We start from the raw sequence: 19747 nt of genomic DNA, 5'->3' as shown, positions 1-19747 counted from the left end.
GCTGAGCTGTCAGCAGAGAGCCCGACACCGGGCTCAAACTCATGGACCGCGAGATCATGACCTGAGCGAGTCGGACGCTTAACCGACTGAGCCACCCAGGCGCCCCAGCACTTTTTAACTATATGGAATGTATATTTATTAGAAAACTTTTTGCTTTGAAGTCTGTTTTTTCATGACTGTGATTTACCTGATTTCTTTTGGCATTTGCATTGCATTTCTTCCTCCGTATCTTCACTTTCAAGATTTCTGTGTGGTTTAATTTTAAATGTCTCTATTTATAAACAACAAATGGATGAGTTTTTCTTTCTCTCTCCCCACTTCTTCCCTCCCTCCCTTCCTCTCTGCCTTTTTTCCAGACAATCTGAGTGTCTCAGTTTTAATAAGTTAAATTCATTTGTGTTTGCTTTGATTCTGGGCACATTTGGACATATTTTCTACCACCTTATATTGTGCCTTCTTTTACCTATTTTCCCCTTTTGTTTACCTTATTCAGTCAATATGGGCTTTTGTCCTTTTTCATCATAGTGATTTGGGAGTTCTGTGTCCCACTTATCATTTTTTCAACGTGACATCTTTATTGTGATATAATTTACAGACAGCTCACTTCACTTAAAGTGTAAATTCATTGGTTTTTATCGGATTCACAAAGTTCTGCAAGTAATCCACCACTATATTTGAACATTTTCATCACTCCATGCCCATTAGTAATCACTCCATTTTCCCTCGAACTTTCTCCCTTCCCCAGCCATAGGCAACTTCTGATTTACTTTATGTCTGTATGCATTAACCTAATTCTGGAACTTACATATTGTAATTGTATAGGATGTGATCCTTTGTGTCTTACTCCTTTCACTTGGTATAGTTGACCCTTGAACAATGCACTAACTCCCTGCACAGTCAAAAATCTGTGTGTAACTTTTGCCTCCCCCAAAACTTAACTACTAATAGCTTACTGTTGACCAGAAGCCTTACCATAACATTAACAGTTGATTAACATATATTAACACAAATAGTTGAACATATAACAGTTGATGTGTATTATATTCTATATTCTTAGAATAAAGTAAGCTAGAAGTAAGCTAGAGAAAATCATAAAGACGAGAAAAGATATACATGGTACTGTACTGTATTGAAACAGAAAAAAATCTGTTTATATAAGTGGATCTACACAGTTAAAACCTGTGTTGTTCAAGGGTTGGCTGTATATTGTTTTCCAAGTTCATCCATGTTATAGCATGTATCAGTACTTCATTTTTATGGCTGAATAATATTCCACTGCACAAATATACCATGTTTTATTTATCTAGTATAAATAAGGTATCTGGATTGTTTCTACTTAGGGATATTATGAATAATGCTGCTATGAACATTTATGTACAAGTTTTTGTGTAGGCATATGTTTTCATTTCTCTTGGGTATTTAATTATGAGTGTAATTGCTGGGTCATATGGTAGCTCTATGTTTAGAGCTTCTTTCCAAAACACCTGCACCATTTTCACTGCAGTATATGAGAGTTCCAATTCTACATATTCTCACCAACACTTACTAAAAATAGATACAACTGAAAAGTAAATTTCTGACTAAGTGTTCTCCTAGTTATGCTCAATTATTTGTGTCTTACCTGCCTCATCTTTGCTTGAGTTGCCCAAAATATTTCTCTGTACTTGGCTTTAACTGGTATGGCAGTTTGGAAAGGCTGATAGGTGTCAAACTGCATAAAATTTTTTCTGGAAAAAAAGTAGTTCTTCCTTTTCAATTTAAGCACATTTGAATGGTTTCTATGTAGGGAAAAAAATTGGTCCTAGTTATAAGATTTGCATTACCAGTAAACCTTTTCAACCCTAATGCAAACCTAGAAAAAAATATCCTATCTTTGTGTGTCCCACCTTTTCCATTTTTGTTCTCTCCTATTCTCTGAAATTATAATCTTATATGTAAATATTATGTCCTGACAATTCAGTTTTAGAAATTTAATAGAATTAAAGAGCTTTAGAACTAAAAGTTCCTTCAGATATAGCAACAAACTTTAACAGGCTTATTTTGCAAATAATTTTTTAAAGACCCAATAACATAGACAGTTTGTTTTGTATTTGCCACAGAAGTTTCCTGAAGTGATTGATAGTGCATTTTGTACTTTTTAATTACAATATTCATGATTTATTTACAGATATGTGGGCATTTTCATTGTCCATAAATTTTTGAAGTTTTTAGAATCCAAAAAAGCAGTAGACTTTTTTCTTCATACATTATAACAAATTTTGAAATTTTGCTTATATCATATCTGCTTTGAAATTTTTTAAACTTTTGTTAGACATTTTCTAAATTGTCTCTGACTCTTTGATGTTCTCAATTCTTTTCTATATAATGGGAATTTCTTTGGAGGTAAATGTTGTACATTGAACTAATTTCTTTGTTACTTCTCAAATTGCCTTCTTAAATAGATTTTATGTAATATATTTTGGAATTACCAACTTGATGATCTCCCTCAAGTAAGAGGTATTCCTCAGATCTTGAATGTTAAAAACATAATGTACTGACAGTTATCTCAAGATCAAGGAATCAGAGATGAAATGCTAGCTATGTTTTCAGATGACAGAAAACAGTATATCATTAGATTAAATTCCATTAAGTATCAGTAATTACACAAATTCATGACACATTTTATCTGGTTTTACATTCTTAGGATATTTATATCCTCTTCTAAACTGGTTATTCAATAGAAAATGTAAAGAAATTAATATATTATTCTGAGCATTATCAACTTTATAATAGTCTTGTCTTTTCAGTTGAAGACTTGGTTTGACTCTCCCATAGACACTGTAGCTCTGAATACTGTCACAAGATTTAATAGTTCCTAGCACTAATGAGAGACTGATTCAGAAACAGTGCATATTCAAAAAGCAAATTTTAATAGCCAATCCTTGAGGCACTCAAAAAGTACTTTTAGATTAATGATAGCCCTACCTTTTTTTTTTTTTTTTTAACCTAAATCATATGGTGTTAACAGAGAATTTTTCTTTTTATTAATCAGGGTACCCTGATCATTATATAATACACAATGAGGTGTTTTACCAATTAGTGGTTTTCTTAATCTGTTCCAATTGTTATAACAAAATACTGCAGACTTGGTAGTTTATAAACAACAAAAATTTATTTTTCACAGCTCTGGAGGCTGGAGGTCCAAGATCAGGTTGGAGGATGGCCCTCTTCCTGGTTGGTAGCTAGGGCCTTCTGGCTGTGTCTCAGATGATGGAAAGAGCCGGGAGCTCTGTGGGATAAGAGCACTCATGTCATTCATGAAAGCTCCACCCTCATGACTTAATCACCTCCCACAGTGCCCACTTCATGATACCATCATCTTTGGGGATGAGTTCAACATACGAATTTTGAGGGGGACACACACATTTACACTATAGCAGTGATAACAATTTTGTCTTATGATCTTATTAAGTTTACTTCTGAAAATAGATAGGGTGAAGTTCTGAGGAAATAAGTCATCTTATAAAAATTAGTTTTTGTTCTCTAGAGAATTTGGGGTAATGTCCTGTTGCCTACAATATAATAACTGGTCCACATTGCATAGAACTGTTTGCATAGAACAAGTGGGTAAAACAGGTCGGTTTAAATGATAATAATCCTGGGGCACCTGGGTGGCTCAGTCGGTTAGGCGGCCGACTTCGGCTCAGGTCATGATCTTGCGGTCTGTGAGTTCTGGACCCGCGTCGGGCTCTGTGCTGACAGCTCAGAGCCTGGAGCCTGCTTCAGATTCTGTGTCTCCCTCTCTCTGACTCTCCCCCATTCATGCTCTGTCTCTCCCTGTCTCAAAAATAAATAAACGTTAAAAAACATTTTTTTAATGATAATCCTAATATTGGCTTTTTTTTTTTTCAGCTCTTACGGTTATTAACTTCTACTTTCTTTGCATTTATTCTTTGTTTTTCTTTTTCCATTTTTCTTTTTTCTTTTTTTGTGATTTTTTTTTTATGTTTATTTTTGAGAAGAAGAGAAATACACAGTGTGAGCGGGGGAAGGGCAGAGAGAGAGGGAGACACAGAATCCGAAGCAGGCTCCAGACTTGGAGCTATCAGCACAGAGCCCGATGTGGGCTCGAACCCACAAACTGCGAGATCATAACCTGAGCCCAAGTCGGACATTCAACCAACTGAGCCACCCAGGCACCCTGTTTTTTCTTTTTAATGTTTATATATTTTTGAGAGAGAGAGCATGAGCCAGGGAAGGGCAGAAAGAGAGGGGGACAGATGATCTGAAGAGGGCTCTGCACTGACAGAGAGTCCAAGTGGGGATCAAACTCACAAACTGTGAGATCATGACCTGAGCCAAAGTCAGAGGCTCAACCTACTGAGCCACCCAGGGTACCCTGACTTTCTAGCATTCTTCAAAAGAATGCTTCATTCAGTTTCAGGTTTTTAAAATAAATACATCTTAAGCCCAAAGTATATTTCTAAGTATTATCTGTATTGAATCCCGTATTTTGAATGGTGAGTGCTTTTCTTATTCATACCTAAAGATATCATTAATTCTACTGTGTTTTTCTTTTTTAACCATATGTTCTTTTTTTCCCTAGTTTTATTGAGATATAATTGACATATAACACATGTTTTCTTTAAGAATATAATCTTTAGTGTTGAGTTTGGTTGTTGGGTTTTTTACCCCACTAACTTTGTATTGTCTATTAGTCTAAAGTTACACTGTTGTTAGAATATGTGGTTAATCTTTTTTAAAATGTTTATTTATTTTGAGAGATAGTGTGCATGCTTGTGCATGAGCACATGAGTGGGGAGGGGCAGAGAGAAAATCCCAAGCAGGCCCCGCGCTATCAGCGCAGAGGCTGACATGGGGCTTCATCTCACAAACTCTAAGATCACGACCTGAGCCAAAATTAAGAGTTGGATGCTTAACAAACTGAGCCACCCAGGCGCCCCAGAATATGTGGTTAATCTGATAAAGGTTCTTTGAAATTTGTTGAAAGTCATCTTGTAATCTAGTATGTGGTTATTTTTTTTAATAAATGTTCTTTCGTCTTGTATATTTTCTACTTGTTAGCTACCTGAGTCTCTGTTTATGTATTTACTTAATTCAGTTTATTAATGATGATCAAATTTTTAAACAGCTTAGCTGCCTATGGACTAGGTAAAATGATCTTTAAGAATCTTTAGTTGAGGGAATTAAGGAATTTCACTTTAGGTGTAAAGCGGTAAGTTAAGGGGTGCCTGGGTAGTGGCTCGGTTGGTTAAGTGTCCAACTTCGGCTCAGGTCATGATCTCGCAGTTCATGAGCTCAAGACCCTGCTGACAGCTCAGAGCCTGGAGTCTGCTTTGGATTCTGTGTCTCCCTCTCTCTCTCTCTGCCCTTCCCCCCCTCATGTTGTGTCTCTCTGTCTCTCTCAAAAATAAATAAACATTAAAAAATCATTTTAAACTGATAAGAACAGATACTACACTTGATCTTAGGTGGATCCTGAGAAACTTAACAAAAGACCATAGGGGAGGGGAATGAAAAAGAAAAAAGTTAGGGAGGGAACCAAACCAAAGACTCTTAAACTGAGAATAAACTGAGGGTTGATGCAGGGCGGGGTGGGGGGGGGGGGGGAGTGGGTGATGGGCATTGAGGAGGGCACCTGTTGGGTTGAGCACTGGGTGTTGTATGGAAACCAATTTGACAATAAATTTCATATTTAAAAAAAATAATTTTAAAGAGATAACTTAAAATTTATCTACTTTGTCAGAAGTCATTTTTCTGTTTTTGAAACCCCAAAATAGCAATCATAGAAGTAGCAGCAGCAGAAGTAATGTTAGTAGTAATAGAAATGGTAACAGCAGCAGTAGCAGTTAACTATTGTGGAGTTCTTACAGTGTGCAAGGCATCATTCAAAGCTATCTAAATCAGTTCATGAATTTAACCCACTAATAACACTATGGCATATTATTGTTTTTCTCATTTTATAGATGAGAAAAAATAAAACACAGGTTATTAATTCACTTGCCATAGTCACATTGTAGTCACATTTTCTTTCAGCAAACCAAGGTAAGTTCAGTTGGACACACAAAACGTTCATTTTTTTTTTTCTTTTTCCTTTCCAGTTGTTAGAAAAGTTAAAAGAACGTTGGCTGTCTACTGGTTTATGGCATAATCTAGAGTTGGTGAAAACAGTCATCGTAGAACCACCGGCAGGAGAAAAAATTGATTTTGATGAATTACTACAGATGTACTATGATGCAATCAAATACAAAGGAAAGAAAGGTAATTGGAAATTATTTGATGGCCAATCAAAAAGTATTTTTTATCATAAAGAAGTTGATGCTGTCAGAATTCTGTTACCTTTTAAATGAATTTCACTTAAGAGAAAAGTTATATTTTATAATCTGGGTGAAAAGAAAATAAACTGAAGAAACTCTTTTATTTGGAGTTGTTCTTCTATGGATATTTTCATTGGAGATGCCAGTTCAACTTGAGAAACAGCATATATTCAGGTTAGGAAGACATTTAGTATAGTCTTCCCTACACTACCTAAAATGTTTTGTGAAAGAGGATGGATGGAGTATGCATAAATATCTACCTTAGTAGCCAAATGAGTCCTGCATTTTGATGTAAATAATGTACTTTATGCTTACATTCTATTACATAAGGTAAATTTGAGTTTTCAAAGCATAGCTGAAGTCTTAATTTCAAGTTTAGAGAATGTCCATAAAAAGTTTGACAGGAAGAGCTAATAGTAATAACACATGAATAGTGCACCATCTTAAAGATACTGTAACATAATTGTCAATATTGTCAGTATGATGAGATGATACAGAGTATTCTGTGTGTATGTTTTAAATGCTTTCCAATATAATAGTGATCAATATAATATATAGTACAAACTAGAGTTGTTTAAATCAATCTGAGGCCTTTACATGTTGGTGGTAAAAGTAATGATTGCAGTTACACTCTTAAAGATAAAACAGTTGGTGCCTAAAATTTCTCAGTTCATCTGCAAGCTAATTCTACTCTGATGTGGTTTTTCTGTGGAAGTTATCTGGGAGATACAGTTTGTAAATTGGTTTGGTACCATATTACACAGAAATGCAATTTTGTGGCCCTTTTAAAACTTTATTTCATCATAGTTTTTTATTTTGATGTTTTAAAATTTGCTATGATGAGTACTTAATTAGATCTTTTCAAAATGACAAGAATAAGCAGTTTTGAGGAATTTTAGATGTACTTTTTAAAATATTTATTTTTTATTGCTTAAGATGGAGCCCTCTTGGTAGCAGTTTGTCGTGGTAAAGTGAGTGAGGGTCTGGATTTCTCAGATGACAATGCCCGTGCTGTTATAACAATAGGGATTCCTTTTCCGAATGTGAAAGATCTACAGGTAAGCCATCAAAGCCTTAAGTTTTATTTACCACAGAGGTTGTTGATCTTTTTCTTTTTCTTTTTCTTTTTCTTTTTTTTTTTGTAGTTTTTACTTAAATTCCTATTAGTTAACATACAGTGTAATATTAGTTTTAGATGCAGAAGTTGTTTATCTTTACATAAAGTTGATTATATGTTTTTCTTATATCCTGAGATATTTAAATGCTTTGGTGATTCAGAATGAGTGAGAAAGGTTTGGTAGATATGGATTTATTTTATTTTTAACTTATATTGTCTTTTGCTCAATAAGAGTGATTTTCAAAGTGTGATCTTGGATCAGGAGTATCCGAATCACCTGGGAACTTGATAGAAATATACAGCTCAATCTGAAGCCTAGCAATTTGTGTTTTATCAAGCTCTTAGCCACAGACTTACAAAGGCTCTTCAGGGAATTCTAGGGGACTTTCTCTCTGTCTCCCTTCTCTCAGTGCTATGCCCAGCCCTGCTGATTTCAGTGATTTTAGCTGCTCCAAAATCTGATCTCTTGGACCCCAGCTCAGTAGGACCACCATACTCTGCCTGTATGTCAGTGCTCTGTGCTTTTGTCAGGAAATTATACCCAGGAAGAGAGCTAAGAATCATGGAATTCACCTAATGGTTTCCCTTATCTCAGAGATTATAGTCTTATGCTACCTCATATCTACTCCCTGAAAGCAGTTGCTTTATCTCTTTTGTCCAGTTTTACATTTACTTAACAGTGGGAGGAGGGATCCCAAACTGGTTATTCTGTCAAAGCCAGAAACAGGAGTTTTGCTTCATTATCACTGATTGCTAACCATTATATTTGAAAAATTATTTGCAGCAATAACTTGAAGCCTAAGGTGATGTTATTTTCCATCACGAAGGATTTTCTCTTACTCCCTGCTGGAATTTGAAGGTTCTAGCCCTCTGAGACCCAGACTTCAGGTTTTCTGGCCTTTGAGCTGAGCATAACTTGTATCCCTCTTCCTAGGGTACAGTCTGTTAGGGTCTCATACCAAAGCAAGAATTCTTTCCCTTACAGTTACATTTATTAATACTTCAGCAGACACTGTGAATTATACAATATTAACAGTAATAAACAGTATTTCTCTGGTTAGCTCCTATTCTTCCCTAACCTCTGGATTTCTTGAAAGTTTCTCAAAGTCCTTAGGAGGTTACCTAATTCTTTCAGCCTTCACTAACTTTGGTGGCTTTCACTACCTTTCTTCAAGTACCGTGACTCTTACTGAGAGTGCTGACAATCACGCCCAGAGCTCCTATCCTAAAATGGTTAATGCTGCCTCTGACTACTGATGAAATAGTTGACATCCAGTCAAGAAAACCGTTGTGTTCACTATCAACAGCTTTCATTGCCACATTCCATTGAAGCTGAATGCTGCTGATGGTACTGCTATTGGCAGTGTTACTGTCTCTCTTTGATGTCTTATCATTTTACCTTGGCCCTATATCGTTGCACTAATGCCACTTTGTTAAAGTGGAGAGAATCCCTTTCCCCTCTTTGTACCACACATTCTCCTAATGTCTTAAATATATTTTTTCCCTAAAACTAGCTCTTTAAATTTTTGCTTATTATCTCCTCTCTTTCTTGGACCTATGTATGAGTACTTGAGGACCATAAAAGAAGATAACTTTTTGGCTGATACTAGGTTGTACAAAATATGCTCACAAAAATAGCAAATCCTGAAGGGATTAATTCACATCAAACTCAATTGTGTTACATCTGAGAAGAGAAAGGAATGATGGTGTGGGTAGCTATCAAAAGGGACTTTAACTTTTCCTATATTTGTTTTAGTAGAAAACAAGTTTTAAGAAAATATGGTAAGAATAAAGATGTTTATTATGTCATCCCCTTTGAAAAAAATTTACATTTAAAGAAAATGTTACTTGTGAACAAAATTACATTTACCTTATATTTTCTCTACTCTCACTCCCAACAACTATGATTATGGGCATTGTTTTTGCACCGGTATTGAGTTCTTACTGCTCTCTTTCCTCAGCATTATTTTTTCTCAGGCAGTGTCTCACTCTGTCATACAAAAAAGATAGCTGGTAACCTGCTCTGACATTCCTTAGTAATGGTCTTGCTTGTTACATTTCTGCTTATCTGAATTACAATGACTGACTGTAGTTATACAGAACAGCAAAACAACAAGCTTCACTGCAATCTGGGTGCAGAGGGGGAGGGTGGTTCTAAAGAAGTTTCCCCAGTAGTTCCTGAAAGGGGCAAGTGGAGTAGACCTAAGAGTAGTCCTAACTGCAGGGACAAGGGACAGATAGAGAGGAAAATTCTTTATTGGCAATACCAGATGTAAGGGAAGTGTATTTCTTACTGCCTTATGTCTAGATCAGTTCTTCTTATGTAGCAGACAAGTCTAAAATTTAATGGCTTAAAACAACCATCTGTTATGAGTCACATATCAATTGGTGGGGGGTGGTAGCTGGGTGGTAAATGATCTGAGTGAACTTGGCTGGGCTGCTCTGCTGATTTCAGCTGGGCTTAGTCACCCTGCTATGGTTTCACCAATGTAGGTTTGGCCCGACTGGGTCAGCTCTGCTCTACATATATCTCATCCTTTGTATACCAGCAGACTAGCCAGAACATTTTACCATGTTTTATACCTTGTCAGAGATAGAAGAAGGCAGGCTTGATTGTGCAAATACTTTTCAAATACCTACTTATATCACATCTGCTAACCTATTGCCCAAAGCATGTCATGTGCCTAACTAAGCCCAAAGTCTAGATCAAGGGGTGGGGTGTGGTTATTTTCTACCACACATGGCAAAGGGCTTAGAATCAAGACTCCAAAAAGGAGTTTTGGCTTTTTTTGTTTTAATAACTAAAGAATATTTATAAAGCATCCATTCAAAAGACTGATGTTTATAAGCTTTAGGAGTATAGGTATACAATTTTTATAATAATTAGGAAGTTCTTTTATCATTTGGAAGTGACCAGAATATAGCCATCAATACCTAAATTTTCTGAATACTTGAAATAAATCAGAACACCATTATGGGTGATTTCTTTTTTTTTTTTTTTCTGAACTTGGAATTAATATTTACTATATATATTATTGACAGGTTAATTGCCATAAATTACAAGAAGTACTACAAATCAATATCAAATAACTAAATGGAATAAGAAAAATGCAAAAGTCATAAAACATAATCCACAGAAAAAAGTGCAAATAACCAGAAACATATGAAAAAAAGATGTTCCTCCTGACCCAAGAGAGAAATGCAAATTCAAACAATGAGATATCTGTTTTGGAAAAGATTGAAATGAGTGATGATGCCAGTGATGGAAATAGACTATTTTAGAAGGTGGAAGTATAAGTTAACACACTCTACTGAGAGCAGTTGGAAATATCTATTTAAAGAAACGTCAATTTCAGAATTAAGCTATTGATAAATTTTGGAATCAGATACACCATGTTTAAGAATTTTTCCTGAAGGAATAGTTGTACAAATGTAGGAAGATATATGTTTATAGGTATTAATTGCACTTTTGTTTTCATATAAAAAAATTGGCAACCACCTAATTGCCTATCAACTGAAATCTAGCTAAAAAGCATATAGCAGTTGTCTATTGACTATCACACATTTGCGGAAATAGTAAGTTATATCTATACATACTGACAAGGAATGATAAGTGATTTTTAATGGTCAAAATGTGTATAATCTGAACACATTTTTTGTAAAATACATGGTATAAATCTTGAATATGTATTTTAAAAAATCCAAAAGAGTACACATCAAAGTGAAACCTATGATTCTCTCTTGGGAGTGAAACTATGGAAAAGTAATCTTCAACTTCATATATTCTATATTGCTTAGTTATTTTACAGTGGCCATGTAACACCCTTGTTACCAGAAAAATACATAAATTTATATAATTTTAGATACATAAGTTTATATATTTTAAAATATATAGTACATAATTTTTGAAGACAGAAATTAATGCTGTTAATGCCGTTGAATAACTGTTATTGATATATTTACCAGACACCTCACTGATACCTGCTAGAGTAACTCAAGATTGTTTAAAAGTTCATTTCAAGTTATAAGCAAGGTGGTGTATTAGTAGACAATATGTGGAGCATTGGTAGAGAGTAGTATAAAACTTTAAATGAAGGGATGAAGCAATAAAAATAGAATATTGAAGAATGGTAATTATTTGGGAAATTTTAATGGCTAGATTATATGACATTCCAGGTTCTTTGTAACATCAGTGCTCAGTACACCACATTTTGCTCTGTAGTTGCAATTATGCTTACTGATGATTCTCGAAATGTATAAAAAATTCTCTGATTCTCGAAATGTATAAAAAATCAGCACAAATCATCTTCGGTAGTTCTCTCTGATCACTACCAGGGATCCATATTTCTTGTATCAAGTAGAAAGAAGCGTTCTTTTTTTTTTTAATTTCATTTTTTATTTTTTAAAATTTAATTCCAAATTAGTTAGCATATAGTGCAACAATGATTTCAGGAGTAGATTCCTTAGTGCCCCTTACCCATTTAGCCCATCCCCCCTCCCATAACCCTCAGTTTGTTCTCCATATTTATGAGTCTCTTCTGTTTTGTCCCCCTCCCTTTTTTTTATATTATTTTTGTTTACCTTTCCTTATGTTCATCTGTTTTGTCTCTTAAAGTCTTCATATGTGTGAAGTCATATGATTTTTGTCTTTCTCTGACTAATTTCACTGAGCATAATACCCTCCAGTTCCATCCACATAGTTGCAAATGGCAAGATTTCATTCTTTTGGATTGCCGAGTAGTACTCCATTGTATATATATATATACCATATCTTCTTAATCCATTCATCCATCGATGGACATTTGGGCTCTTGCCATACTTTGGCTATTGTTGATAGTACTGCTATAAACATGGGGGTGCATGTGTCCCTTTGAAACAGCACACCTGTATCCCATGGATAAATGCCTAGTAGTACAATTGCTGGGTCGTAGGTTAGCTCTATTTTTAGTTTTTTGAGGAACCTCCATACTGTTTTCCAGAGTGGCTGCACCAGCTTGCATTCCCAATGGGTGATTTCTTAAAATTCGTAAGTGATCCAACAAGTTATTGAAGATATTTATTTCGGATAAAAAAGGAAAAAAATATATAAATTAAATTTATAAATTATAAATTTATAATTATAAATTAAATATATTTAATAATTAAATATATTATATATTAAATAATTAAGTATATCATATATTTATATATTGTATATTATATTAAATAAAAAATATATTTTATTTAATTTATAAACATAAAATATAAAAGAATAAAAATATAAACGTATACATACACAAATATACATATACATATATACAAATATAAACAAAATATAAAAGAAATACAAAAGTTTGATAATTAAGTCACTTCATTTTTTTGTTTTTGCCTATGCTTTTGGTGGCATATTTAGGAAACTTGACAAATCTAGGCCATGCAGATCTGTCCCAGTTTTCTTCAAAGAGTTTCATAGTTTGAACTCTGAAATTTAGATACGTGATCCCATTTGAGTAAAATTTTTTTAATGTTTATTTATTTTGGGAGAGAGAGTACGAGCAGGGGAGGGGCAGAGAGAGAGGGAAGGGGAGAGAGAGAGAAAGATAGAGGGAGAGGGAATCCCAAGCAGCCTCCGCACTGTCAGCGCAGAGGCCTACGCTGGGCTGGATCCCACAAACCAAACCGTAAGATCATGACCTTAGCCGAAACCAAGAGTTGGACAATTAACTGCCTAAGCCACCTAGGTGCCCTGCGTAAATTTTGTATATGACGTAAGATAAGAGTTCAGCTTCCTTATATCTGAAATGAGTCACTTATAGACACCATATAGTTTTTTTAATTCATCTAGCCAAATTCTGCCTTTCTGTTGGAGAGTTTAATCTATTCACAAAGTAATTACTGATAAGGAAGGACTTAGTTCTACTATTTAGCTATTTGTTTTCTGTGCTTTTTGTTTCTCAGTTGCTTCGGTATTACCCCTTTTTGTATTTAGTTGGGTTTTTTTTGTTGTGTACTATTTTGGTCCCCTTCTTTTCTTTTGTGTACATTGTTTAGTTATTAGTATTACCTTGGGGATTACAAGTAACATCTTAACCTCTGTCCTTCCTGTTTTATATCATTACTGTCATAGATTGCATTTTTATACATTGTATGCTCATTAACATAATTTATAATTATTGTTTTACACATTTGCCTTTTAAATCATGTAGAAAAAAAGAATTACAAACTAAAAGTATAATAATACTGGCTTGTATGTTTAACTACACAGTTCTCTTTACCAGTGCCCTTTATTACTTCCTTTACTATAGTAGGAAGTATTAAGCTAAACTGAAGTACTTCCTACTATATTGCCTTCATTATATTATATTTTAGTGTTTATAAATGCACTTTGTAATCTGTTATATGGTGTACTTCAAGGATTAGGATAATTTCTTAAACATCTTTGTCTCTATAATTGGAATGTAGTGAGTGTTCAATAAATGTTGATTTTATTAACACTTAATATAAACTCATTTAATATATTTAAGTCTTAAATACATATATTTTCATATTTAAACATTCATATTTAAACATGTTTCATATTTAAACATATTTAAATATATTTATTATATTTAAGTATTAAGTATATTCAATATATTGATTGAAATAAATTAAAATAGAACTAAAAGTTAAATATGTATTAATATTCAGGCATACCTCTTTTTTAAATTTTTTCTTTTAGTTTAAATTTTTGTTTGTTAACATTCAGTGCAATATTGGTTTCAGGAGTAGAATTCAGTGATTCACACATACAACACCCAGTCCTCATCACAAGTGCCCTCTTTAGTACCCATCACCCACCTAGCCCATCTCCCGCCCACCTCCCTCTGTCAACCCATAGTTTGTTCTCTAGCATTAACAGTCTCTTGTGGTTTTTCTCTCTTCTCCCCACTGCTTCTCATATATTTATCTGTTTTGTTTCCTAAATTCCACATAGGAGTAAAATCACATGGTATTTGTCTTTCTCTGATTAACTTATTTTGTTTACTATAATACATTCTAGCTTCATCCATGATATTGCAAATGGCAAGATTTCATTCTTTTTGTTGGATGAGTAATATTCCATCATATACACATATATGCCACATCTTCTTTATCCATTCATCATGTGTTTTGATTACTCCACTAACTGGCTGTTCCTCCATCTCTCCCCCTCTTCTTGGGCCTATTTCCTGAGATACCACAATACTGAAATTGGTACACTTCTCCCCCTCTTCTTGGGCCTGTTTCCTGAGACACCACAATATTGAAATTGGTACAGTTAATAACCTTTCAGTGACCTCTAAGTGTTCAATGTCACATGTCTCACTTTAAATCAAAAGCTAGAAATGATTAAGCTTGGTGAGGTAGGCATGTCGAAAGCTGAGATACGCTGAAAGCTAGGCCTCTTGTGTCAGTTAGCCAAGTTGTGAATGCAAAGCAAAAGTTCTTGAAGGAAATTTAAAATTCTACTCCAGTGAACACAAAAATGATAAGCAAAACAGCCTTATTGCTGATGGAGAAAGTTTTTTTGGCCTGGATAGAAGATCAAACCAGCCACAACATTCTCTTAAGCCAACACCTAATCCAGAGTAAGGCCTTAATTATCTTTAATTCTATGAAGGATGAGAGAGGTGAGGAAGAAAAGTTTGAAGCTAGCAGAGGTTGGTTCAAGAAGACATCTTCATAACATCAAAGTGCAAGGTGAAGCAGCAAGTGCTCATGTAGAAGGAGCAAATTATCCAGAAGATCTAGCAAAGATAATTAATCAAGGTGGCTACACTGAACAACAGGTTTTCAATGTAGATGAAACAACCTTATACTGGAAAAAGAGGCCATCTAGTATTGGAACATCTAGAAAAGAGAAGTCAATTCCTGGCTTCAAAGCTTCAAAGGATGGGGTGACTTTTCTTAGTGGCTAATGCAACTGGTGACTTTAAGCTGAAGCCAGTGCTCATTTCCCATTCCAAAAATCTTGGGGCCCATAAGAATTATGTTCTTGCTCTATAAATGCTTGTGCTTGTGCTCTATAAATGGAGCAACAAAGCTTGGATGACAACACATCTATTTACAACATGGTTTACTGAATATCTTAAGCCCACTCCTAAGACCTACTAATCAGAAAAAAAGAAAAAAAAAAGATTACTTTCAAAATATGACTGCTCATTGACAATGCACCTGGACACCCAAGAGCTCTGATGGAGAAATGCAATGAGATTAATGTTGTTTTCATGCCTGCTAATACCACATTCATTCTGCACTCATGGATCAAGGAGTAATTTTGACTTTCAAGTCTTACTATTTAAGAAATACATTTTTATAAGGCAATAGCTGCCACTGATAGGGATTTCTCTAATGGATCTGGGCAAGGTCAACTGAAAACCTTCTGGAAAGGATTCATTATTATAGATGCCAATAAGAACATTCATGATTCATGGGAAGAGGTCAAAATATCAGCATTAACAGGAGTTTGGAAGGAGTTGATACCAACCTGCAGAGATGACTTTGAGGGACTCAACACTTCAGTGGAGGGGTGCCTAGGTGGCTCAGTTGGTTGGACACCCAACTTCAGCTCAGAGTCTGGAGCCTGCTTCAGATTCTGTGTCCCCACCTCTCTTCTGCCCCTTTCCCTCTCTCTCTCCCTCTCTATGTCAAAAATAAACATTAAATTTTTTTAAAAAAAATTATAAAAAAGACTTTACTGGAAATGTGGTAGAAATACTAAGAGAACTAGAGTTAGAAGTAGAACCTGAGGATGTGACTGAATTCCTGCAATCTCATGATAAGAATTTAGTGGAAAAGGAATTGCTTCGTATGGATGAGCAATGTAATCTCCTAGTGAAGATGCTGTGAAGATTGTTGAAGTGACAGCAAAAGATTTAGAATATTACATTAACTTAGTTGGTAAAGAAGTGGCAGGGTTTGAGAGAATGGATTCCCAATTTTGAAAGAAATTCCACTGTGGGTAAAATGCTATGAAATAGCACCATGTGCTATAGAGAGAGTTCGTGAAAGCAAGAGTCAATCAATATGACAGACTTCATTGTTGTCATATTTTAAGAAATTGCCATAGCCACCCCAGCCTTTAGCAACCACTACCCTGGTCAGTCAGCAGCCATCAACACTGAGGGAGGAACCCCACCAGCAGAAAGATTTTGACTCACTGAGACGATGATTAGCACTTTTAGCAATTAAGGCATTTATGTTGTTTTTTTTTAAGACATAATGCTATTGCACCCTTAATAGACTACAGTATAGTGTAAACATAACTTTTATATGTACTGAGAAATGAAAATTCACTTGACTCATTTTATTTTCATATTTGCTTTATCACAGTGGTCTGGAATCAAACCCATAATATCTCTGAGGTGTCTATTTCTATTTAATATAAGTTATTAAAATAGTATTTAGTTTTGTTGTTTGTTTTACTTGACACTGTTATTTAAAAACAACAATCCTAAGGCGCATGGGTGGCTCAGTCAATGGAACATCCAACTCTTGGTTTTGGCTCAGTTCATCTCATGGTTCATGGGTTCAAGCCCCACTTTGGGCTGTGCACTGATAGCATGGAGCCTGCTTGGGATTCTCTCTCTTTTTCTGTCTCTGCCTCTTTCCTGTACATGTGCACATGCGCTCTCTCTCTCTCTCTCTCTCAAAAATCTTAAAAAAATTTTTTTTAATCTTTATTTATTTTTGAGAGAGAGACAGAGTGTGAGCAGGGGAGGAGGAGAGAGAGAGGGAGACACAGAATCTGAAGCAGGCTCCAGGCCCTGAGCTGTCAGCACAGAGCCCGATGCGGCACTCGAACTCACAAACCGTGAGATCATGACCTGAGCTGAAGTCGGACGCTCAGCTGAGCCACCCAGGCACCCCTCTAAATAAGTAAACTTTAAAAAAATCCTCCAGTTCTATATACTTTAATTAAAACATGGTAATGATAGTAATCATTATTAGATGATAATAGGACATTAGTGAACATTAATATGACTTAAATGAGGCAACATGGTGTGTTGTTACAGTCATTAAAGGAGTTACAGAAGAAAATGCTCAATCCCAGTACCATTTTATACTAATACATAGTAGAACATCATAAATGAAGGGGGTGTCTTATATTGGTTATACTGATTGTCACTCTTTATATATTATTTTTCTGTTGCTGCATTAGTATGATCACATAGTAGCTTAAAACAATACACATTTCTTAAATGTCACATTTCTGTAGGGCAGGCATGTAGGTATGGCTTAACCAGCTTCTCTCCTCAGGCTTCCACAGGCTGCAGCCAAAATGTTGGCTGGGTTGTGTTCTTATCTGGACCTTGGGGTCTTCTTCCAAGCTCATCCAGGATGTTGGCAGAATTCATTCCTTATGGTTGTAGGACTGATCCAACCAGGGGCAACTCTCATCTCAGGCTATGCAGAGTTCCTTGCCCTGTGGCCTTCTCACAAGCCCTCTCACCACATGGCAGTTAACTTCTTCACAAGGTCAACAAGGTAGATAAGAAGCAAGTCACAGGTTCTGCTCATACTTAAGGTGAGAAGATTATATAAGACACAACTCTCTGAGTCACCTTATGGTATGTTTGCCATATTCTTGTTTTTGGTAAAATGAGATGATGAACTAAATGATTTCCATAAATGGCTCTTCCAAAACTAAAATAGTGCTTCAAATTACTTACTAGACTATAACTTAGGACTTTATTAATAGGACTTTTATATTAATACTCAGTCTATCACACAGAAATAAGTGGAAGCTATTTATATTGAAAACCTTAAATACTACAGCTTCTGGAAATGAAATAATCTATTTCTACATTATTTTCTTCATTGTTTCATTTGAATTCATATTTTAGAAGATTAAGATCAGTGTCTGAGTTAGAAAAGTGATTTGAGTGGGAAAAAGAGCAGTGACATTAATTTTATGATACTAAAATTTTTTTCTTAAATTTGAGACACAGATTATGGAAATAAAAATGAAAATACAGTTTAAAATACTAACTTAAGACTCTTATAGTCTCAGTTGCAGAGTTTGGCTTTTAGAGAAGCAGGAAAATGTATGTTAGAGCCAAAAATATGACTTCTTTGGCTGTGACCAGGATTTCCTCTTCCCACCTTGGGGACTAGAAAGTAGAGGTAGGAAAATTTCATTTTGGAGCCAAGTGTGACTTGTTTAGTTCAAGTCGTAATTTATTGCCCATACCTCAGGGACCTGAAAATAAAGAAACCCACTATGAAATGTTGATAATGGGCCACTCTGAAGGGCAAGCATTAAGCTAACTTTCCCAGTGAGGGTTTTTTTCACTTCCACTTTTCCCAGATGCTTCTGATCATTCTATAAGGACATACTTAATCGTGTAATAGTTAAAAAGAAAACTTTCTGTGCACTAAACCATAGTATTTGAGGGGCAGGAAAGTGAACCAAGGCCTTTATATGATTAGATGTCGGTGGAAAAGTATAACTGAAAGAAAAGTTTTTTTAATGCGGTTAAGTCACAGTATAACAAGGCTGCCATTTAATGGATATCTAAAGCAAATCCTTTGGCCAATTAGTATGATCTAAAAGCTACAAAAACCTTCAACTTTCTAATTCAGACATCTACATCTCAAATTGGTGGCATATTCATAATTTGTGAGACATTATAAGGTACAATATTTAGATTTTAAAATTAAATTTTATTTATATTCCTTAACATAGTTTGGTAGTATATAGAAATTTGTTTTTCATGGATATTGTGCCTTTAATTCCCCTGTGGAAAATTCATAAAACCACAGAATATGGCAAAAAAATCTTATACTTTAAAAATGTTCAAGTGGTATTTTAGATTTTTATAATTGGTTTCATAAAATTTGATGGTAACAGTCAATTTCAGAAGTGCTCTTATAGCAATTGAAATAACTTAAGATGACAAATTTTATGTGCTTATTATTTTTCTTTATTAATATAATATGTTGAGTTATTAAAATTGATTTTATTTGGAAACTATTTACAATTCAGAGGATGATCTGATTAGTTATCTTAGTTTTGACATACAGTAACTTATTTTTTTTAGCAAACTTCTCTTAGCTCTGAAGGTACTGAACTATATGAATATATTATTTTAATCAATTTTTAAAAGTTATACTCATAATTGAAAAATATAGGCATGTTAAATTAGTTATTGACTTTATAACAAACATGTATAAATTTATAGACTTCCATGCATCCTTGGCATTTTATAAACCTCAGAAAAGGGTTTGTTAGCCTTTGCATGCCCCCAGAAGATAACACCATTGGGGTGCCTGGGTGGCTAAGTCAGTTAAGTCCAACTTCAGCTCAGGTTGC

At 34.8% G+C, this 19747-nt stretch overlaps 1 protein-coding gene across 1 annotated transcript in view; it reads left to right on the top strand.

The window, feature by feature from the left end:
* Positions 1-19747, top strand: part of BRIP1 (BRCA1 interacting helicase 1) — a 206143-nt gene that overhangs the window by 130979 nt on the left and 55417 nt on the right. Inside the window, 2 exon segments of the mRNA XM_042966252.1 lie at positions 6102-6261; positions 7254-7375. Coding sequence (XP_042822186.1) covers positions 6102-6261; positions 7254-7375 — 282 coding nt within the window.

This window comes from Panthera tigris, chromosome E1 (assembly GCF_018350195.1).
Source record: "Panthera tigris isolate Pti1 chromosome E1, P.tigris_Pti1_mat1.1, whole genome shotgun sequence".
Taxonomy (NCBI): domain Eukaryota; kingdom Metazoa; phylum Chordata; class Mammalia; order Carnivora; family Felidae; genus Panthera; species Panthera tigris.
This window is presented reverse-complemented; position numbering and strand designations above follow the sequence as displayed.